The 24,285-nt window shown below is 40.0% G+C and overlaps 1 protein-coding gene across 1 annotated transcript; it reads left to right on the top strand.

The window, feature by feature from the left end:
- The first annotated feature begins 8,603 nt into the window (after positions 1–8,603).
- Positions 8,604–22,720, top strand: axin2 (axin 2 (conductin, axil)). Its single transcript, XM_073843286.1, has 11 exons — positions 8,604–9,047; positions 10,373–11,283; positions 13,997–14,137; positions 16,484–16,586; positions 17,960–18,100; positions 18,309–18,784; positions 18,881–19,048; positions 19,277–19,489; positions 19,579–19,659; positions 20,274–20,441; positions 22,283–22,720. Exons 2-11 carry the CDS (start codon positions 10,460–10,462, stop codon positions 22,407–22,409), a joined length of 2,442 nt encoding a protein of 813 aa, XP_073699387.1. The 5' UTR covers positions 8,604–9,047; positions 10,373–10,459; the 3' UTR covers positions 22,410–22,720.
- The last annotated feature ends 1,565 nt before the right edge of the window (positions 22,721–24,285 follow it).

The raw sequence follows: 24,285 nt of genomic DNA, 5'->3' as shown, positions 1-24,285 counted from the left end.
AATGAAAGGTTGTTGAAAGAGGAAGTCGCGCCAATGTACCTATACGTCATCAGAAAAGATTTGTTGGGGAAGGTACTTTAATTTAAGATTATGAGGGCACATAAATTTAGAAAAATAACAATGTGCATGGATAAATCATTTACAATAAAGATTGTAATATTCAATTTAAAATATACAGTATGTATACACATATATATATATATATATATATATATATATATATATATATATATATATATATATATATATATATATATAATTTAGATTTCATGGTGACTTTAAAGTGCATTCATTTCTTAATTATGGTCATTCTGAACTTGAAGCATTTTGAGTCATTTTTTATTCTTTATCATAATATTCATGGAATCAGTCAGTTGTACAGACTGTTGGAATGTAATGCCTGTTGCATTGCATATTTTTTTGTTATGTTTCATTTGGATCTGAACCAAACATGATCTAAGACATTGAACTATTTACACTTTCTCTTTAATGTGGAATATTGCTCATGCATGCCTCAACATCACTTCATCAGTCTTTTAATTACATAATACTATATTTATGTAACACATTTAAACTGTTTGTTTATAATCGCTATCCAGGTTTTCCATTATTGTCAGTTAATAGAAAAGGGGTGAAACTACACCAGTGTTTCCATGCTTAAATGTACAGTATATTTTGTCAATGTTTAAAGTACAAATGTTTTGATGAGTGATCGTTTGGAGAGATCCTCACAAAGAAAATATTATTTTAGGTTAGTCACGCCCTTGGTTTCTCAGTCTGGTTGTAATCAGTTCAGTTTGGAACAACTACACAGTAAAATCCAACAGTTTAACTTACTTAGATATAATTGGTTATCTTTACTTAGTTGTTATACTTACTAGGTATTATTAGGTAACAGCTCATTTCAAGGCAAATAAAACAATTTACTTAAATATGTTTTGAGTGACATTTACTTAAAATATTCAAGTAACCACAAAGGAACTTCTCTTTCTATTGATGCAATATGAAATCACAGTTATTTGATTTCAAAAAAGAGAGAAGTAGTAAATAGATTGCTTTTAAAACATTCAGCACAATAAACACAACAATGGTAACAATTCAATTTGATTTATTTTTATTAATTGTAACAATAACTATTTTATTTGCTCTTTTTGTTGTGCTACTACTAACATAAGACAGCAAATAAAATCTGCAAATAAAAACAACAACAATAAAACAAAGCAACTGCCCCAATGCATTCTAGGAGTCAGTAATTCTGAGCTGCATAGTTACTCTCAATGTTCCTCAGATTACAGATTCAATGAAGTTAACAAAACGTAATAGCTTAAGTAAATTGAACTCAAAATAAGTAAGGAATACTTTTAATGTATTAGTAGATAAGAAATTACTTTTTACAGTGTACCTGTACCTGAATATTTCAGGTTATTTCTACTTGTTGTCTGTGTAGTGTCATGCTTATATTTTCGTTTTAGCCATTACATGAGTTAAATAGACAAGATTGTGTGTAACTTTGGTAGCACTTAATTTTAAGGACATATTCTCACTGTTAACTAGCAAAGATCTAGATCCCTTAATCCTAAACTAAACTAACACACAAAAGAGAACTCAAAATTATAGTTTGCCACTCACATGATTCATAGACCTTAAGAGTAGTAGACCTTCCAGTGCAGGTGAATGAGGATAGAGAGCAGCTGATGTCTTTAGTTTGTCCCAGGATGACGATGTGGTTTAATGATTGCACAGGCATATCCACAGCTGCATTTAAACAAACTCTCTGCCCCTGCATGTACTGAGGCAGCTTCATAATCCATGACATGCCTTGTTATAACCTACCTCTTTTATTCAGTGTTTGGTTGTTTGCTTATGTTACTTTCAACACCAGCATAACATTTTGTGTCATTATCACAGTGTGCAGGGATACATAGACTTTTTGAAGTGTGGTATTAAGGGAAGCTGCCGATGCAGTCTGACAATGACACAGTCTGAGTGTAAATGTGTGTGACAATCTTTTCGTTTCCTTTGTCTCTCATGGATTTTCTGTCAGACTAGTTTCTGTTCCATGTACACAGGACAGGTTTCCTTTTTTCCGCTCTATTTGTGTAAGGCCAGACGAGTTCATAGTTGTCTGTTTCCCATCATTAATATTGATGTGTAGCATTGTGACACAAAGAACTGTTCTCAGTCTGGCAGTCATATCAGTCATGTTAAAGCTGCTATGAGTGTGTGTGTGAGTCTGTCTGTCTGCAGTTGTCAATATGAGCCATATATGAAATGACCATGTTTTTACATTGCTGTTTAAGAAAGCAAAGGAAATACCATATTATTGGTCCATATAATGGCCCAGATGAGGACTATTTTATACACAAATCCAATTAAAATGCTTTGCTGTCCAGTGTCTGTCATGAGACTTAGAATGTTCATATGCAGTGGGGCCCAAATGTGTGAGAACACACTGAAAATATGACATTTTGGGAAAACAAACAAACAAGGGATATTATAATATGAAAAGAAGAAGAAAAAGTTAAGACTGCATTATTTCTAGGTCACTAATCAAGCACGATCTTAAAAATAATGGTGCTTTAAAAGGTTCTTCACAGCGATGCCATAGAAGGACCATTTAAGCTTCCACAAAGAACAATTCAGCCAAAGGTTCTTTAAAGAGCCATCTCTTTCTTACCTTTTTATAATCTGAAGAACCTTCTTTCTTTTGTGAAACAGAAATGTTCTTCAGATGTTAAAGGTCCTTTACAGAACCAGTTAGACAAAAAGGGTTCTTCTATGGCATTGTGAAGCACTTTTATTTTTTAAGATTGTAAGTGACATTAATCATGTGAACTCCTTTGGACAGGTCAGATGTTCTCGCTTCCACTGAAGCACAGGGTGCTTTTTAGAACATCCTCAAATCATGCTAGACAACATGATCATATGGTTTTAAATTTAGAGAGTCCGTGTCAGCTCAGCTGCTGGTAAAAATTAGAACATTGCAACTGTGTATATAATCCATTTCAGGCAGATTTGGGACAAACTAATGATGTCCTTATAACAAAATTGACATTCTATTAATTTGATCATGCTTAAGTAACTTACAGGGGATACATCTATTAGTGAGTGTTTCCACAACTGCAAAAAATGCTTTTCTTACTTAGATTTTTTGTCTTGTTTCCAGCCAAAATGTCTGAAATCTTAAATCAAGAAGGATTTTCTAGACAAGTAAAAATAATTCTCTTGTTTTCAGAAAAAAACGAGTCAAAATGAGTTTTTGCTTAGAATGAGCAAAATAATCTGCCAATGGGATAAGCAAAAAAAATCAATTGAACTGAAAACAAGATTATTTTTTTACCCTATTGGTAGATTAACAGCAAAAATGCAAAAAGTTTTTTCTGAAAAAAAGACAATATTTTTTTTACTCATCTAGAAAATCCTTCTTGATTTAAGAATTTTTTTATATTTTGTCTGGAAACAAGACAAAAAAAATTTAATTAAGAAAAAGATTTTTTGCCGTGTGGAAGTCAAACTCACAAGTATAGCTAGCAGTATACTAAGCAGGATGAACTACTTGCAGCAGTGTTGTTTTATGGGAGACAAGGCATGATGCTTGGTTTGTTAGATCAGCGCTCCAGAAAGATTGTCATGTTCAGTCTAATGGCAGCTTCTGACCTCCTGGAGTAAGGAATGGATCTTTTTCATTTATACACAGTGAGATTCCCTATGTCCTGTGCTTTCATTCCCACACAGTGGTGGTGTGACACAAAATGAGGGGGCGTGTATATTTTTTAACCTGCAGTAATGTTACCAGGGTCTGATACTCACCAGCAGTTTGATAGCAACTTTTTGGAATCAATGTAATGTCAGCATGAAATGCAAATCCACCCTGTTTTCTAAATGCATGTCATAGAACTTATTTTGAATGATGCATTCGTGTGTATGTTTGAAATGTCATAACTGGAACATCCAGTGAAAACAACAGACATCTCTCTTGTGATGTATGCAGAACTTTTCCAAGAACTTACTCCGCATAAACCTGCCCCTCCAAGCTCACGTTGAGCTGCCTCCATTTTTGAGTGCAACGCCCACATCTTAACTGCAAAAACGTTCTAAGACTAAATGCTACAGATAGCTGTGCACTTGTTTCTCTGGTGCATAAGGTCTATAGAACCAGGTCTGTTAAACTTAGATGTACATCACAATATGGAAGAAACAAACTGATCTTGATTGTGGCCGTAACCCTCCTGGACAAATGAAGAAATAAAGAGGATGAGGATGAACCTTAAGGATGTCTTCATCTGCTCCCTACCGCTGGCAGAGGAAATGAAAATCATTTCTACAGATGTGCTTCCTTTCATGGCCAAAAAGGGATTAGAGAGAACATCAGACATTGTTTCTATGTATTGTTTGACTTTAAAGTCATGCGCAAAATGGGATTAAAACAAAACAAAAAATGCTGATAAATAACCTTCAGTAACCCTCTCCTACCCCCTTCTCCCCATCCTCATTGGCAGAAGACTAAACCAGCTTCAAATAGCTAGCATGTTCCTGACAGCGTCCCACTGCTGCTATCACCTCAAAGGCCATTCCAGGACGAAATTCAAGTTTATTTTCTTCAAATCTCCCATTTCTAACAAGATCTTCTTAAAAGCCCATAACAAGCAGCTGAATTGTTGCTCTCTTCATCTGGAGGGGTGTAAGACACCATGTCTAACTTCAAAGTCCATCTTAACGCCACACTTTAATTGTATCTACTCCAGCACCCTGCATGCCCATTCTGCTGACTGCACTTACACTAAGAGTTCTTTCTCTTTTTGGGTCCAGTCATCCCTTCTTTTGACTCATGCACACTTAAAGGGTTAGTTCACCCATAAATGAAAATTCTGTCATTATTTGCTCACTTTCATGTCATTCCAAACCAGTGTGACATTCATTCTTCTGTGGAACACAAAAGGAGAAGTTCAGCAGAATAAACCCATGTGTTCTTGTCCATACAACAACGCAGTGTTGGGGAAAGTACTTTTAAAAGTAGTGCATTACAATATATTATAATATTCGTAATATAGTGTTACTCCCTAAAAAAGTAGCCAGTTGCGTTACTTTTAATAGAAATGCGTTATGTTACTTTTTCATTACTTATTCTCATCTTTCAGCTGTGCTGCCAGTTCAGATTGTATGAAGAACTGGAAGCAGAAGAAGAAAGTTCAAAACTCTTCAGCAATAAAAACCATAAATGTTGTGTTTCTCAAAAGTCATTTTGCTTATTAGTATAGTTTGGATTGTCGAAGGTCAACATTAAACCCATTGGTTAATAAAATTAACATTAAAAACATATTTTTTTTGTTATTTAACGAAAATTTTGCATCAATCTGAGTTTGCCAGTAGCTGCGTTTCTATTAACCATTAAATTGCGCAAATTGAAATTGTGAATTGAAAATATGCCTAATGGAAACGTGCCAATTGTGCAAAAACTCCCACAAAAAAACGTTGCCATGACTTATCGAGAGAGGAAAAAATTAAGTTTTAGTCGCATAACATTGGTTAATAGAAACGCCATCATTTCGCAATACTTTTTAATTGACATCTATAAAATAGCGCCAAAGTTTTTTCAAAGGTAAATTAAAAGTAATGCATTACTTTACTAGTTACTTCAGAAAAGTATTCTGATTGCGTAACTTATTACGTTACCCCCAACACTGCAAAGTGTTGGGGGTAACGTCTCAAGAAATCTTCTGAAGCCATACAAACAATGCTGAACTAAAAATGCAAAACATTAAGCTTTTTGGATTGAATTTTAATTCATTTGATCTCAACTTTCACTTTTAATTTGTAAATCTAAACATAGCTTAGTCAAACTCTTCAGTCAATGGTCAGATTATAGTCTGTCATATCTCAGTTTTTATTAAATACGTAATTGTCACATTTGTTGAATATGCAGAAGTGTGATTTCTTTTCCTCACCCAAAGCTAACGCATGACTTCAGAAGACTTGGAATATAATGTACATTACTGTTATTGTACTTACTTTTATGCTTCTTTTAGTCACTTTATGTTTTTATTGCATGGAAAAGAGCCTTTTGGAGATTCTGTTTAATATCTCATTTTGTGAAAATCAAATGGGTTTGGAAAGAGACGGGATGAGTAAATGATGAGAGAACTTTAATTTCTTGATGCACTGTACCTTTAATTATATTGTCCCAGACCGGTCTTGTTTATTTGCCTAAGCCAGAATTTCCTCCCAAAGCATGGTCATTGCGCTGTGTATGCCATGCAAATCATGATCTGTCTCATTTTCTTTTGCCTCCCTGTGTCTATGCCTTCCTCCTCCCCCCGACCCCTGCACACACACTCACATCAGACATTCACAAAGTGGACATTCACACTTCACTCCTGGTGGACGTCTGTGATAATTGCCATAAGCCTCCTACTTGCTTTCATTTTCCATTGTTCTCCCTAAAGTCTTTGCTCTGGCTTGTGATAAAGGGATAATCACTTCAAAGCAAACTGCTGAGAGTTTAGCCCTGAGCTGAAAGAGCAGGCAGACAATACAGTCATTGAGAGCAGTTACTGATCACAGCGTTCATCACAGAGCAGCAGACGCTCTCAGACGCACTCACTTTAGCCGCCCCAAAATGAATACTCAGCAAGTACCATACAGGAATAAAAAAACTGGCTTTGGTCATTGGCTGTCAACTTTATAAGGTATTTACAAAATGTGCACAGGTTCCACTCAAATCAGCCCAGCACTGGTGTTTCCTTTTGGAATTTGCTTTTTTTTTTTTTTTCTAATTACTAGTTATTAAACAGGTTTTACTGGGTCGGATCAGTAATAAGCAACTGCACATCAAGCTAGTTTGTAATGTTGTCCAATCTCTACGAGCCTGTAAATGGCACATCCTGGATAATCATGCCTGGACAATGACTTCCTACTAGAATAGAGACTTCCTATTAGAATAGAGAATTACAATTTATGTTTCATTTGTGGACTACTTCCACTATAGACAAAACACTTGATTATTGTGGAAGATTTAGTATTTCGTACTGTGAAGATTAGTACTGTGTTGAAAATCTTTTGTTCTAAAAATGATTATTTTCTAAAATGTATTTTATGTTCTGCTCACCATAGTATGACAGCAATGTATACAAAGCCTCACATCTGCTCTTTAAATTCATCTCATTTAGCACTAATGCATGTATTTTATAATATCCTGCTCCTTAAAGTGAATGTAGAACATCAAAGGAAGCGCTCAAGCCTTTGAAGTATCATGAGTGGAATCAGTGGAACGTCCTCCCTCACTAGTTCAAAATGCAGGACAAGCTTTTCTGGTAGTTTCACTTTTTTTAGTTGAGAAGGACTTTTAACTATACTAATACTGTAAAGTAACCTACTTCGAACTTTTGTGCTGTCTTAACTAACCCCATTGTGTCTTAAAGCAGTAGTTCACCTAAAAATGAAAAGTTTATAATCGTTTACTCACCCTCATGTTTTTTAAAACCTGTATGCGCTGCTCTCTTCTGCGGAACACAAAAGAAGATATTTTGAAGATCATTTACTGCATAGAAAAAATAACAACATTTCCATTTTTCAAAATATCTTCTTTTGTATTATACAGAAGAAAGAAATCCATACTTTTGAACGGTAATGGTTAAACAGAATTTTTATTTCGGGTGAACTATTCCTTTAATTGTCAACATATATGTCTACATTACTCTTTTTTTTTAGATATAAAATAAATATCAGTATAGACATTTAATTAAAGCAGTAGTTAACTTGGAAACATATGGAAAATAGTTGGTCAAACATTCTTATTGCTTTCCAATAAAGAAAGAAAACAACACTAGAGCTGAGCAATATAAAAGTAATAAGTGATAAAATGTGGAAATATTTAAATTTGAATTAACTATTAAATCCTAGTTTCTAGTCCTTAATTTGTCAGAAAAAACACTTTAACTGAATAGTTTGTACTATGCTGTTTGGTCACAACATCAAACTGTACACCAAAAATGAAAGGGTAATTCACCATGTATTCTCTCTGGAGTTTTGTATGGGTTTTAGGGTGGTGGTTTTTGGATTTACAAAATTAGTAAATTAATGTAATGTAATGTTACTTTTTTTTCATTTTACCTTCATTTCCTAACATCTGAAATATCAGCTACTTGTTATATAAAAAAAGAAAAAATAATAATATTTAAAGATATATTTAAGATTTATATTTATAGATTTAAATAATATTTAATAATTAATTCAGGTGAGGTGTGACTATTATATAAAACAATATTTTACTCATAAAGCAGTTTTTCTAAAAACCCAAAGGAAAATCCAGAGGGAACACGTGGCTCAAAAAGGCTAATTCTCTTCCAGGTTTTTAAATCGCAAACTTTACAGCTGTATTATGTGTGATTGCCGAAATGAATGGGTTAACTATGAAGATAGCACTGAAGGGGTTAACTTGTGAGTCCTCAGAGGAAAAAGCGGCCTGTGTCTTTAAAGTTTCTGTAGCAACAGCAGGATCGCGGCGCTGCAGATCACTTACTCCTGACGCTCCACAGCTCGAGGGGAGTCGGCTCAAGATCTCTCTGCTTTGATAAGGTCCTTGCGCTTCAGTTGAAACTTTTCTCCGACGGACTTTAGCGAACGGGCACTTTACAGCGACTCATTGAGAGCGTTAGGGTTAGAGGCTTCGATACGGCTTGTATAAAAAAATAAATATATGTGTTTCGAGCGTTTTGGAGCGATCTGTGTTGTTTAAAAGCCGGAACGCGAGAAATAGTGGTGTATGTATCTGTCGGGACCGTGCGGTCGGCTGCGCTCTTTGATGTCCGCTCTTAAACCCTGAGCTCAGTCCACACTGGAATAAGAGACCAGAGCACATTCAAACACACTATACAGGGATCTCGTGTGCTCTTTACGGGAGGAAGTTTACGTTTAAAATCTAAAATCTGCATTTGACACTAAACAACATCAGAGGACAGGAGGACTGCGTACAATTGGATATATTTTGGAATATATTTGTTCTGTTGTTGGAAAACTGGGACTTTCGGGACTGAACTCATGGATGGATGGTGAGTTAGAGCAGTGTGTGTGTGTGTGTGTGTGTGTGTACGTGTGTGTGTTCTCCCAGCGCTGGCCCCATGCTATTGCTTTGATGTGCTGTTTACCGACTTTGAAGTCATGTGTCGCTGTGAAAAGCACTATATCTGATAGACATTACATAAAACGCGTGTTTTCGTGTTTTTTCTTTTTATTGTGTTGTTTTGAGGTTAGATTGGCTGTGTTTAAAAGAATATTCATGATAGTGTTACGGGACTTCACCCCCTGTGATCTCATACTTTTGTTTTTCTTGAGGGGTTTGAAGTTGAATGCTGCATGTTTTGTCGTATTTCTCATGGATTGGATGCGATCACTCTTTATATCTGTAAGGGTCGACTTTAAGCGTTTGATTAGTCTTTTAAAACTGAACGAATAGTTTAGAGACTTGTCTTAATGTGCATTTTAGACTTATGTGTTTCGATGCCGTTGTATCTTCTATGATGCTTTTGAGACCCTTTATGTCATCAGAAGTGTAGCTTTGTACTATATTATTATTATTATTATTATTATTATTATTATTATTATTATTATTATTATTATTATTATTATTATTTTGTTATAATAAATGTGTATGTAGTTTTAATGTACGTGAAGCGATTACTTCGGTCAGTGTGAACTAAATGATGGTATAATGCATGTCTATACAGTACGGATATACTGTAAGTAAGCATACCATTGATTAAATGGATTTACGTTATTGTAGGTTTCATTGCGATTCGATTTCATCGTCACAAGTCGAATTTTACGCGACATTTTTCTGCTTAATTAAACATTACGAACAGTAAAGCGATATTCGGTTTTTGTTTAAGTCGCCGTTTTAAAACTCACTTTCAGAGTATTTTGTCTTCTTTTGAAACTTGGAGTTTAGTTAGGACTGATTATTATTATTATTATTATTATTATTATTATTATTATTACTATTTAGATATTTATTTAAAAATACAGTCGGGTACAGGATGTTTTATAGTTTTAATTATGTTTTTAAAGATTTCTTTACGATCAAAATCGCAGTTTTTCTTAATAGGAGCTTTTATCCTCTTTTTTTTCTGCCTTCTCCATCGCTACAGGGTGATGAGAACGAGAAAGATGTAATCTTATAAATAACGATTTAGTTTTTTATATGATTCAATTTAAAAAGTTTTAAGTATCTAATATAGTGCCTACATTGAATTTAAACCAGGTCGCTTGATTGTACTCAGCAAGCGCGCACAATGTAGAGCTATACGTGTCTGAAGTGACTCTTTTGAAGTTTTTGGGGCGGATCTGGTTTTGATGAGATCAATACTTTGTGTTTCAGAGAGAAGCTCCCCTGCTGATTTAAGAGAGAAAGGAGATTACAGCTGAGCTTCACACTGAAGGCTTTGCTGCTGGAGCTGCTAGAGCCATGAATAGGACACTAGCAGATCCTATGGTCAGTAGCTTCAGAGAAGATGACCCACGTCCACCGGTCCCAGGGGAAGAGGGTGAGACAACATGCCACCATCCCAGCAAACTGGCCATGATGAGACCGAAGGATCCTGTGAAAACTATTATGGCTGATCTTCGCTGTTCCACAACCAGGAGGGATGATGATGGACTCGGGGAACCTGAGGGCAGTGCATCTCCGGACTCCCCTCTTGCCCGGTGGACCAAATCTTTGCATTTTCTTCTTGGGGACCAGGACGGTGCTCAACTGTTCCGCGCGTATCTTGAACGTGAGAAATGCGAGGACACTTTAGATTTCTGGTTCGCCTGCAATGGTTTCAGGCAAATGGACCTCAAGGATACCAAAACACACAGAGTTGCCAAAGCCATTTACAAGCGGTATATCGAGAACAACAGCGTTGTGGCCAAGCAGCTTAAACCTGCTACTAAGACCTTTATTAGGGATAATATTAAGCGTCAGCAGATTGACTCTGCAATGTTTGATCAGGCTCAAATGGAGATCCAGACATCTATGGAGGAGAATGCCTATCAGATGTTCTTGACCTCAGACATATACCTTGAGTATGTCAGAACCGGGTGCGAGAACCCAAGTCATGTGAATCCCAACGGACTAGGAGGTCTAAAACTGGTTTGCGGATACTTGCCGACTTTAAATGAAGAGGAAGAATGGAGTTGTAATGACTTTAAAGCCAAAGCTTTGGCCACTGTAGTGGGACTGTCTGCCAAAGCGTTACGGTCGCCTCCATCCCTTCGTGCAGTGGAAGCGTTGGAGAAGGGCTACAGGTGAGATATCCCAAAAAATCTTTATCACTTACTGACTACTGTATGCTACCACTATAAATCAACAAAGTTCCTACTGCTGCATGCTTTGTACTGATTCATGTATCATGTGGGGTGTAGCCTAGTGATTTAAAGATCTAGTGTGGTAGCTGGAAAGTTGTAGGTTAAAACATCACAAAGATTCATTGATCTGTAGGCTATCACTGTTTGTGTCCTTGAGTAAGACACTAAATATAAGGTTACTCCAGAAGAATTCTTGATGTGTGTGTGAAGTCATTTTGGATTAATTCATCAGAAGAATTGCAAATTAATAAATTGGTAATAAGTTTTCAAGTTTATTATTACTTAGTTTTATACAGCTATCGCACTTGAATTCTTTCATTAAACATGAGAGGCCCTTTTCTTGCAAGTTTGGGGCCGTTTGCTCTCACCTGGCTTGCATTACGCAGAGAGAGAGGGAGAGAGAGAGGGAAAGAAGGGGAAAAAAACATCAATAGAGCAGCTCTTCCTTTCATGTAAATATTGTCTAGCACCAGGCCCTCTGCTGGCTCCACACAGTTTCCTCTGCTTTGAAATTCTTCCGCCGTTAGAGGATCATCTTCAAGGATCAAGGCTAGTTCACAATGCAAAATTGGTTTCAGCCGTCAAACGGATAAAACAAGTGGCACACATAAAAAATGTCACAGATGCAAAAATGAAACTTTTGTTTTTGCTTTGCTATTAAAAAAACAAAGCACTTTATCAAATTGCTCGCAAGGTTTTGCTTATTCTGATTGAAACAGTCTCGTTTAGACCAGCTCTGTTACTGTACTTTGTAATGTTTGACACCTTTAGATGTCTTGACGAGCTGTTGGTTTGGTTGTTCAAAAAAGTATATTGTCTGGGTTTAAACAAGACACCAAGGGGAAATCTGGTTTGATGAATTAGTAGCCGTCACACAACTTGAGGTTGTGAATGAGGTGACCCATCAAGGTGTGGTGCCAGACAAATGTTTATCCGTCTCAAAGACGGCCCGTTGGGAGGGTGATTTTGAAGAAGGTGACAGAACGTTTCATCTCTGCTTATCTTTGTCGGGTTGTTTATGTAGGAGATGATTAAGAACCAGACGAGAGTAAGCAAAGTCTCTTTTTTGATGTTATTCCCTGATTTCTTTTTGAAGAATGCTCCTTGAGCAGTCTGTTTTCCCTCTCTCTCGGGGCACTTTTTTGTTCATCTGAAGCATGTGGAACTTATTTCTCTCCCTTTCTGTGTTTCTGAATCAAGTTATTCACAAAACAACACACAGCAGCGGTTCCTCTGTGAGTCACAGAGACCGTGGCCTTCATCTCCTCCGTTTCTTATTTACCACCGTTCTCCTCTGATTTCAACTGCCTCTCTTCGCACTTTTATCTAGGAAAAAACCCCGACGGATGGAGAATAAGCACACTTTTTGAGCGAGCGGAAAAGAAGGACAGAGGGGGGCGAGGCACCTCATGAAAGAAAGCATGAATGAGGGGGTGAGCGAGGGAAGAATGTGAACCCAGCTGTGCTAAATACCTGACTCTGAGCGAGAGCTTCCAAAGGTCAGGTTTGAGTTGGGGCCGTAGGCTATAGTCCTGCTGGGTCTCCCCTCACAGCGCTGCTGGCAGTAGGCATTCTCATAAAGAGGAGGCCCTCCTTCCCCCCTCTTCTCTTCTTTCTTTCCGCTCTCTCATGTTCTTTCTTTCTCTCTCTCTCTCTCTCGGCCCGGCTCAGGTTCTCTACCTCCTCCTCCTCTTCCAGTGGAGCAGGAATGTGTCACAGCAGGAGAGAGGAGTATGGAGAGCGAGAGAGAGAGATCGGAGGGAGGGGTGGCCTGGGTGGGTATGTGGAGGAGGTGCCCTTAGCAGAGGAAAGAGCACAAGAGAAGGAATGACATGAAACGGGAAAGTTTGGAAGGGGGAGGTAAAGTGAGGAACGGGGTGCCTGGCCTAGACAAAAGGCCCCAGATATGCTCCACTGAGGGGAAGTGGCATTGGCAATTCACACAGATGTGCTGCTCACTTAACTTTCCCCCTGATCAGCCCTCACCGGGCTGCCGCAGGGGGGAGGTGGGGCATGGGAGATGAAAGGGAAGAGTAGAGAAAAGACAAACTGAGCTTGAGTTCTTCCCCCCCACCATGAAGGAAAAAAGACTAGTAAAAATAGCTGGACCCTTTTCACAAACATAAGGGGAAGCCATGTTAGAAGCATTTTGCCTTTGCAATATAATGTTTTTTTTTTTTTTTTTTTTTACCCCTTTTACTCTCAAAATTGTGGTTTATTTAACCGTTTAACTTTTTTAATCCAGAATCATAGTCTAGGCAAGTACACGTGTGATCTCGTTGTTCATTCTTGACATGCTTTCTTGCATTACTGTGGTCGCAAAAAACCTCAATAGTTAAGATGCCAAACAAGTTACCTTCAGATGTTGTCCCATTAACTGGAGGCATCAATTTTGAGATGGCAAAAGTTAGCCAAGTTGTTCAAGTCATGCCATGACATTAGTTTACCTGAAAGTGATTGAGTCAGTTTATGCTCTTGCATGCTGTAGATCCTTAGTGGCAAAGCTCAGAATGCAGCGGAAAGTGATACACGTTTGGGCCTACAGGTTTGGGGGCCTGAACTGTGAGTTCATGAATCAACCAAACAACCTTTTAGTTACCAGCCTTGAAATGTAACCACTGCAGCACACCAAAATTGTTTGTTGTTCCTGTAGGTCCTACAGACGCAGCGACCCTGGAAACCCCTATCGTGTTGCGTCCGGTTATAGTTTTGCCCCTGCCACCAGTGCCAACGACAGCGAGGTCTCCAGTGATGCCCTGACGGATGACTCAATGTCCATGACGGACAGTAGTATGTAAGTGCCTTTCAGGAACCCTCTATATTACTATCTTTTCCTGTTTCATAGCATAGCAAACTGCCTACCTAGATTATGCCTAAAAATTGTGTATCTCTAGACTGTGGTCAAAGACTAGCATCTTTCCCTGGCTGTTAGCAGACATTGGGTTTACTTATTTAGTCATTTGTGGCTGATAATGAGATGGTACAGATTGCAGGTGATACATTGGCTTTTAAATATGCTGGAGATGTTTTTACTGCGTAACTGGATTCTTGAGCTATGAGAAAGAAGTGGACCCAAGAGAAGAGCCCTCTGATAATGTGCTTCCTCTATGCGCTAATTGAAGCTAATGTTTGCAAATTCCTCAACAGGAAATGACACTGGCAAGTTTGTCCTCCTCTTTTGCCCATGTTCTTTTCCTATAAAGCTTTGATCTTCAATGGCTTTCTTTTTAGACTTTGCACAACTTAGTCACTGAAGACATAGTCATTATTTATTGGTTTCCCCATTGTTCCTGGGAAAAGGGGGTGGGGGTTAACTCGCCATGTGGACTATAAGACACTCATTGAGGTGCTTTGGCAGTAAATTAAAGGAATCTCAACTCGCATGGAGGTTTGGTATGAGCCCGCCAGGGCTGGAACCAGGGGGATCCAGTGTCAGCTAGGCCTTTGAGAGGTTAGCCATTTCTGGAGCACAAGAGCAGGTCACCTGGGATTAGGGTGTTTGGGACCCCATCCCCCAGACACTCATATACACCACCCATTCAACCCCACCTCTGCCTGAAAGCAGCCCTCCCCCCTCTGTGTTTGCGGCAGAGGCAATTGTGCAAGTGCATAGCTAAGTGCAGAGAGTGAGAAATAAAGTGCATGCTGGATGAAAGGCTTAACTGAATCGCTTTCAGCCCATTGTTAGGCCCCGGGAGCTTAGAGGGATAAGAGGGTGGCTGGCTGCTTTGAAAATTACTTGCACAAGTGAATAGGAGATTCCCATAAAGCACAGCCAGCCTGTGACACCCCAAAGCTCCAAACACAGCGAGTGTATATGGACAGTGGGCTGATTGAACTAAAGATTAATATTTTGATAGGCGCAGCCATGCAGCGCTTCTTTTTTCACAAAATGTGCAACAGCTTCTTGATCATCTTAGCTTTAAGGTATTTCTTTAATAGTTGAAACCACAGCATAGTACTTGCAAGGTTACAACATTAATTTAAATTAGTGTGTGAAACAAAAGCTAATCAACATTCACTTGTTCTGAGAAAAAAAAAAGAATTATCTACATGCTCTTGTCCAGTGATTTAACGCATATTTAGCCATTGCATTTCTTATTTCATTTTTTGTTTGTATTTGCGCCACTTTGAAGTAGCATACACAATGGGAAAAACAGGCTCTGTGTTCTTTATTTGGAGGCTGATTTGATTGGAATAGCTGCGTTTTTATTTGAGTTAAAAGGCACGGCGCTAAATCAGAATCTGAATTCCAGATAAAGAGAGGGAGGGAGCGAGGGAGGGGAGGAGAAGTGGGGGAAATTTTGCTTATATCTTATTTATGGATTTACTTGGACGCTAGGGAATGCCGCTGCGCCGACTTCAAACATTACCTTATCTTACAAACCAGCCTTTTGATGTGCGCAAGATCAGAGGCTGACTGCCGAGCGCTTGCCAAATGAAGATTGGAGCGACGGCTTTATGCGCATGACTGTGAGCTTTCAAAGACGTGCTGGAAACTGCATTTGGGCTAGGTCATACACTTCAGAGTCAGAACAGAGCAAAGGAAACTGGCCTGGCTTTAAAAAAAAAAAAAAAGCTGAGCGGAGGATGAGAAAGATGTCAGGCTTTAGAGGCAAGAAAGGGTGAGATTGAAGAGGTGGAGGTTTACGAACGTTCTGCCATGGATTAGATGGATTAGGAGTGTTTATGGAAACACAAGCCATCCTTTACTGTAATTGGTAACATCATATAGGTGTCATAACAGCGGCGACGCTTGATTGTGCGTTGGCATTAGTGGTAGCATTTGTGCTGCTGCCTTTTGAGTTCGAGCGAGCCCCACAGCGTCTGTGCTGGGCAAGAGAGCAGAGAAAGATCTTGCTGTTACCAGCACTCTGGAATGCTCACGGCTAACATGGAGGAAGATGAAGAATTTTGGGTTTTGGATGATATTGAAAGGAAAGTCATGGGGCTTGCGGTTTTAGTTTGCACAGGGTGAGAGTGTATCATTTTCTGGGCCATTATTTCAACAACATACTAAGTGTTGAACTGTATGTCTACAGGAGTTGAGATTCTATGGATGCTATGTGCAGTATGTGTCTGACTGTAGAGTGTGAGTTTGGGCACTAAATAACCTTCATTTTTCTGTGTGTCTTAACAGAGATGCTATCCCTCCTTACAAGCTGGGAAGTAAAAAACAATTACAACGAGAGATGCAGCGCAACATGAGGATGAACGGCCAAGTGACTCTACCTCCTTTCCCTGTAAGTGTCCTCGCCATTCTTCTGAATTACACACACACGACTCCAACATCACCCCCAATTAAAAAGTGTTACCCACTCACAGTTGTGGACCGTTCATGTTGTTGTGCTCTTTCTGGGATAATGACTCTTAATAAACTGCCACACCGCGCTAAATGAGTCTGTTTTATCCCGGGGCACCAAAATCAACTGTCTCTCTCTGAGAGCGCTTTGATCAGCGGATGAATGGGGCTGACTTCAAGGGAAGTGACAACTTCCAACCGAGCTGCACCCTTTTTATTCCTCCAGCAGCACCCTCCATCCCCCTCTCTCTCGTTTCCTCTCTGCCTCCCTCAAAGTAGAAAAAGAGAGATGGTTGGTTAGTGTTTGGAGAGAGAGTATGGAAAGACAACTTGTTAAGCAAGTCAAACAAACCTGTATTCGCCCTCCCTATGCCTCCTTATCTTTTCTTACTCTCCTTTCTCTTTCTTTTTTTCCCCTCTGCCTGTCACTGAATGTATAAGAAAGAACAAGCACAAACAATTTTAAATTCTGCTTTGGAAAGACTTCCCATTTTCTGTGTCTCCTTCCCTCCCGCCCTCTCTCTTTTTTTCTAGCTTGTAATATTTACCTTCTGATTTGGCAATGACTGGCTGCCTCTCCCAGGATGCTACTTTTAGGCAGCAGGGGCCTGGAGCCGCTGCAAGTCTCACCAGCAGCTCGTCTTGCTTTCTTCTCTCTTTCGTCTCTCCCTTCATCATCTTCACAAAGAGATGGAAAGAGGAAGCCAAATCAAGAAAGGCAGGACACAAAATAATAATAAAAATAATAAGAAAGCGATAGAAAAGCCTTGTGTGAGACGCACACATGGGGACGGAGGATAATGTGACTACTGTAGCTCAAAGGTGCCTGCTGTCATTGGGGGGGGAATAAATTACCTCTGTGCTTCTGATCTCCCACCGCTTGACTCCTCTAGTGGCGGCACACATCTCGCCATCTTACTTTCTCTTCTTTTAATCCCCCTCTCTTTCCTTTTTTCCTTTGCCTCCCTCCTTTTTCCCCCTGTCGATATGTGACTTTTATTGCTAGATGTAAAGCCAGTGTCCCTGCCGCCCCTGGTGAGCGTTTGATATTTGACGAGGGCTCTTTGAAGCTGCCTGACTTCACAGGCCGGGCTGATGGCTTGGTTGCACTACAGAGGGAACAAGCCGAGGCTCCTTAGAGCGTGACCAACTGCTCATGCCGGCAGCGGCCCATGCCAGTGGTGTGGGGCATGTGTTTGTGTGTGTGTGGGTTGGATGGGCAGTAGACTTATGCAGGGAGGGCAGCTGTAGAAATCAACCCCTCCTGTCCTGTCTGGTCTTCTCGCTAATCTGTATCTCTCTCTGGTTTTGCAGAGGACGCGGCGGCCACCTAAGGAGATGACTCCCGTGGAGCCAGCAGCCTTTGCAGCACAGCTGATAGCTAGACTGGAGCGTCTAAAGCGGGAACAGGAAACCATGAGTTCCCTGGAAGAGAGACTTCAACAGATTCAGGAGGTATTGCTGAAATTCTCTAAAAATGTTGTCACTGTGTCAAATCGAACATTTTGAAAGTTACTTCCTCTATTGAGGAATTTAGAGAAGCATATATTTACAGAACATTTTGGGTAGGAGTGTGAAATTCTCTTGTTGCTGAACCATCTCAAGCAAACAGACTGTTTACAAGAATTTCTTTGTAAAATTGCATTCCTGTGTCGGTTTATAGGAGGAGGAGAGAGATGAATCGGAGGTGTCTGGAAGCAGTGCATCCCACTCTCTGCCTTTGCTCCCTCCTGGCTCTTGTGAGGAGGACCCCCAGGCCATCCTGGACGAGCACCTTTCTAGAGTTCTCAAGACCCCTGGCTGTCAGTCTCCAGGAATGTTGCGGCATTCCCCACGGTCCCGTTCACCTGAACAGCGCCCCCTGCCTCGGGGAGGTCCCGGCACCAGGTCGCAGACTGGTTCTGTGAACGGATACATGCCAGCCAAGACCTTCATCTCCAGACAGTCAACCAAGCACATCCATCACCACTACATCCATCACCATGCTGGGCCCAAAAGCAAGGAGCAGATCGAGGCGGAGGCGACCCAGCGGGTGCAGTGCCTGTGCCATGGAGCTTCAGAATGCTGCTCCGCCCCATACAACCGCAGCCGGAGTCTGGGTAGAGACCAGTGTGGCAGCCCTGCAGAAGTGGCCTTTGGGTAAACAAATTTTTTATTTTTTTTTGTTCTTTAGTTGCTTATTAATTGTGGCATCCTGGAGTCTATAGATATTGATTTTTCTTTTTCTGCTGCTAGGCATTCCAGCTCTTTATCTAAGCGTCTGTGTAAATCTGGAGAGGAGGTGAACACAGAAGGGTTGGAGAGCAGTCTCCTCCAGCTGCCAGCTGACAGTACAGACCGCTCTCAAAACGTATGGCAGTGGATCCTGGAGAGCGACCGACAAACCAAGCACAAGCCCCACAGGTCTGTATCACAACTCTGTGGTCATGTCTATGTTGTAATTGCTGAAAATTCTTGTGCATGGGCATTTGCACACCAGTGTTTGGTTAGGATTAGGGACTGAGCACTCTCTTTTCATTACTGAATTGCACAAGCATTGTAAAGACTGATGGTTACTGTCTGCCCACCTTGATTCCTGTGAGTGTTTGTACTTGCATTGTACTTACATGGTCAAACTGTCTGTTCTTGCAGCACTCAAAATGTAAAGAAGTCGCACTGTTTGGATCCCACACGCACACACACCTGGGGAGGTGGCGGAAGCAGTGGCCATCTCCGTGCCCACCAGCCCGCGCACCCCTTCGTTCAGGACCCTGCCATGCCACCTCTACCCCCTCCCAACACCCTAGCACAGCTGGAAGAGGCCCGTAGACGCCTGGAAGAAGTTTCCAAACCCTCTAAACAGAGGTATGAGTTCCAGACTTTAAGATCCTGTATGTCAGTCATTGCTAAAAAATGATTGATGCCTATATTGACGTATGGCTTCCACTTCACAGACATTCAACATCAAGCCTTCAGAGAGACAAGAGTCACCCAGTGCCTGTGCAGAATGGCAGTTCAGCGCTTCAAACAGACGAGTATGTATCTCTCCTCATAATCATTACACTTTAGTTAATTTTTCATTGATGAATGACATGTATGCAATGCTTAGCAGCCATTAGTCTTTCTGTTCCTTAAGAAACTCCTGGTTGTTCTATTTTTTTGGTTTCTGGCCCTGGCCAGTATTTGAAGTGTGGAGCATTGGCCACCTGATGGCAAACCTTTTTTTTTTTTTTTTTTTTAATTGGCTGACCTTCAGTTCTAGTGTAAGGATGGGGGGGCTTTCTGAAGTAGCACTACAAAGTAAAAAAAAAAGAGGCTAGTGGATAATCTTGACTATATTTCTCTTCACTCATCTCTGATAGCATTACATTACAGCATTACATTTGAGTCAGTTATTGACTCACTCTTAACATCTTCTTAAATTTCTAATCATTAATCCTAAGCTATAATAGTAATAGTGAAGGTTGTTTAAGGAAAAAAAAACATGAATAACAGCGTTCTAACATGCTTACATCAAATATAATCCTGATGGATAAAATGCAGTCCCACCCTAAATATTTCCTGTTGTGTTACAGAATGTGTTGTGCATGCCATCTAGTGTAGTCTTAGTTAATATTGATGATATTTACATTTGTGTTTGTCTTTACAGAACGAAAGATCTCAAGAAGATGTCAGGTAGCCACAGTAGTTTGGGGTCGGAGACAGTGGTCACGTACTTCTTTTGTGGTGAGGAAATCCCATACCGCAGGATGATGAAAACACACAGCCTCACACTCGGACACTTTAAGGAGCAACTGCGGAAAAAAGGCAACTACAGGTATAATCAATTTTGACAAAAGAATTCCTGTTTGGTAGTTGATTGCTGTTTAGTAGAAAGGTATTTGTTGATGTGTTTTTACACTAGTTGTGATGGTCTCTGCAAGACTGCGGTGTTTACTATAAGTTATTTACATCAGCAGCAAGTATGGAGTTAAGACGACAGGAAAGAGAGAGGGGTGGGTGCACAGAGAAAGAAAGAATGAGGGAATTTTAACTGTAGCCGTTTGGTCACATCTGGTATTGATTTCATCTTAAGGCACATTTAATAAGCAGCTCTTTGAAGCCCAGGCCTTTCATTTGATGCACAAAGACTTGCACACATTTTTCAACAATTGTATCAAGCTACGTTGCTCTCATACGTTTGTGTGTGTGTGCGTGTGTGTGTTTACATAAGACTGTCAGTTTTTTTAATGATTATTTCTCATTTATATCAAAGCCTCTCTTTGTGTTGGCCTTTTTATTTGAATGGGGCATTGTCAGATGGCCGCTGGTGGTTTTCCTTGTGCATGTTGACTCCATAAAAGCCCATTTTAAGCACACCAGAAAAGTTGAGTAACTTTTACTGGTAACTACGCTGGTGATAGCTTTCAACTGCCCCCTGACCAAAATCTGTAATGCTCCATGTGGCTGCATTGTTGTTCATATAGATAACCTTATTTTATCAGATGGCTTGTTGTCTGAGGCATGTATTCTACATTAATATTGTCAAAATATCCCTATGTTAGAGACCCCACTCTCACCATGCACATTTTAAAGGAAAAGAGAATTCAAAGCTGATGGTTTTAATCGCAGAAAATGTGTGTAGTTGGGTCATTTCAACATGGCAGAAATTCAACAAAGAACAGTACTGCCAGAGTTGCCAGACGATATTGGTGCCAGATGTTGCGAAGAGAAAATCTTGCCATATAAAACATGTTCCAATGGAAAGACTTCTTTCTCTTTTTCTTTCTTCTTCTCCCTCTCTCTCTTTTTTCGAACAAATAAGAGCCATGCTTCCCTTTTGAAGATTTTGCGGAGGAGGATGTAGCTTATTCTCCAGAAATAAGGATGTAATTATGTGCCATGTAGCAGTATTCTAGTTTGTCCCTCATTTATGAAGTTGGGTTTGGGCAGTGGGAGAACAATGGATTGTTTCCGACGTATTGAAAGAAGAAAAGCAACTTTGTTCTTGTCGGTTGTTGTTTTGAGTCATGGTTATTCCTGTGTGTGTTTTATGTGCACTGTTTCTATGACTTGGTGGTGTTTGCTTGTAAAAACCTAGCATGCACCGCAGCGCAAGTTAGTAAGAGGGGGCATTTTCCATTACAAAGCCAATTACTGAGGCAGACCTCACCACTCCCTTCCCTCCCACTGTTTTCTCTTCCTTCTGGAGGAGGTGGAGATCATTAGTGCATCAGAGGTAGAAGGAAAAAGACAAATCGAATAATAGAAATGAGGCAAAGAGGTCATCCGTCAAGGTCAAAGACTAGATTAAGCCCAGACTCATCCCATCGCAGTGTGGTAATGAAAAAAGCTAGAGTAGACTCTACGGCACCCAAAAATGTCAACCCTTGTGAAAGATCCCCGTCATTTGCTCTGAGCTCCCAATTAGACACCAGAGGCCTGATGGTAGATGGGTGGTAGTGTTTAACAGACCCTCTAATTTAGGCTAAAGCACCTCTTTGTCCCCCATATAGTAGAGTGCAACACAGTATAGCAGTAGCGTTATTTGAAGTACGAAAGTGTTTGAAACACTTTACTTCTGTAATGTGATGTATTTCCCATTTAAGCCTTTAAGCTTGTAGTGCTATACATTTATGAATGCTGCAGTGTGTTGACCATACATGTGCTCTGTTTCAGGTACTACTTCAAAAAGGCCAGTGATGAGTTTGAGTGCGGTGCTGTGTTTGAGGAGGTCTGGGACGACTGCACAATTCTGCCCATGTATGAGGGCAAAATCCTCGGCAAAGTGGAGAGAATGGACTAAATAAACGTGACAGCCCACATGTGGACTTACCCAGCACTCAAGACTAACTCAAAGAGCGGAAAACAGACGTTTTATGAAGCTAAAAAAGTTTAGACGTTTGGCTTACCAAGCTATTGAAGGAATACGAGCCAAATGAAGTACAGAGGGATCTGAACCAGCAATGCATCATGAGAAATTGTTCCTTTGATTCGGAACGCTAAGAGAGATGTTATGACCAATGAAGACGCAGTCAACCACTTGTGTGTTTGGACTACAACACGCCAACGTTGGTGTGTTACCATACCATGGACTGCTGACCAGCATTTGTGATAACTGTAGATGTGTATACGTGTGTTGGATGCGAGAACGTGTGCATGTGTATACAGAGGTGCTGATATGTACACAAAGTTATAATATGCTTCTGTCACAAGTTAAAGACTTTATTGCTATTTATTAAACTGTCATTCCCCTCATACCTATGTTCAGATGATGGACAAGCTGCTTATTTGATTGGGAGATTTTCAATGTTATACATGCATGGACGGATGTCTGGAGTCACGCGACCTTAACTCAACAGACTGTACCAGGAATCTTCTCTTCTGGCCAATGAGAATGAACAGTGCTTCAGACCAGCACGCCTCTCCAAACCTCTCTGCTGATTGGGTGGATGTTTCAACCTTTATTGCCCAGCTGATGATGTGTTGCATCTTTAGTGCCTTTGGTTTAAGGTCCAGACATTGCACAGGAACCAATAGCCTTGTCCTGGAAGCTGTTCCAAAACTCTAAGTAAAAACCAAGTGATAGGAAGTCGTACTATTTTAAAAAACAAAACAAAAAAAGGTAATCCTAATTTCAACACTGTCTGGGAGATCAGAGGTTGTGCATGGAAGGGGTTAATGTCCTGTGTAAATGCTGAATGGAAAGACCTGGTGTAGCAGATTTAAAACCGCTGAGCTCCAGGGCAAAATCTTGGAATGCACTGGCATGAGTGGATGAGAACATGCCATCGCTAGTGTATTATACATTACCTGTGCCTACATGGATACCATGCTGTGTGCTGCCCTGTTTCAGGGTGTGAATATTCCCTTGCTTTTCTGAGGGGTTTATGTTTAAAATAATTTTTTATGCTTTGGATATCTTGTAATCATGACATTATGTTTCAGTGTTTTCCTCCCCCGATTTTGTTTGTGTTTCACTTAAATGTAAATTATGCATTATATAGAGCTTCATTTTAAAGATGACTTGGTACTTTAATTATTGTAATTATGAAGAGATGTAGCCTTTATTAAAAGTTATATTTTTTAAATGAACACTAGTATGTCTGTGTGCTTACTGTGCTTTTGTGTCTGGTTGGAAGCAATTTTCGCACCTTCATTTGAGGATTCAGTATGTACATAGAAATGATTATACTAAAATGCTTTCAGATTATTTAAGAACACCCTCGTGTGACTTTTACCATTCCACACATTTCCCCAAAAACCCAGGCCAAAAAATGTTGAAGACTACAAAGTTAGTTGAGCCTTCTCATGATCTTTATATTATGAGGGCCTAGTTGATCTGAGGACCAGTTTGCAGTTTCTGACGTATTCTTATACGTGCCATTCTAACAGGAAGTTTGGTATGGACATGATGAATGATAGCATGAGGATGTCATAAAGAGGCTCCCCGATTGGCTGTTAATCCCATCCATTAAAGTGCAGGCAGGGTTCCTGCCAGTTGGGGGTAACTCTGTGGCTGTTTGTACACCATAGAAGGCTTTGTTCATGGATCATTCCCCCATCAGCTCCCTCCAGCCCTGCCCCAGCACCTCCATGGTTAATTAAAATCTCACCCCCTGTAGCTCCTTCCATGAGAAACCAACTCCAAGGTGAAGGCCTTTCCCAGAAAAACCCCTATT

Source organism: Garra rufa, chromosome 1 (genome assembly GCF_049309525.1).
Source record: "Garra rufa chromosome 1, GarRuf1.0, whole genome shotgun sequence".
NCBI lineage: Eukaryota > Metazoa > Chordata > Actinopteri > Cypriniformes > Cyprinidae > Garra > Garra rufa.
This window is presented reverse-complemented; position numbering and strand designations above follow the sequence as displayed.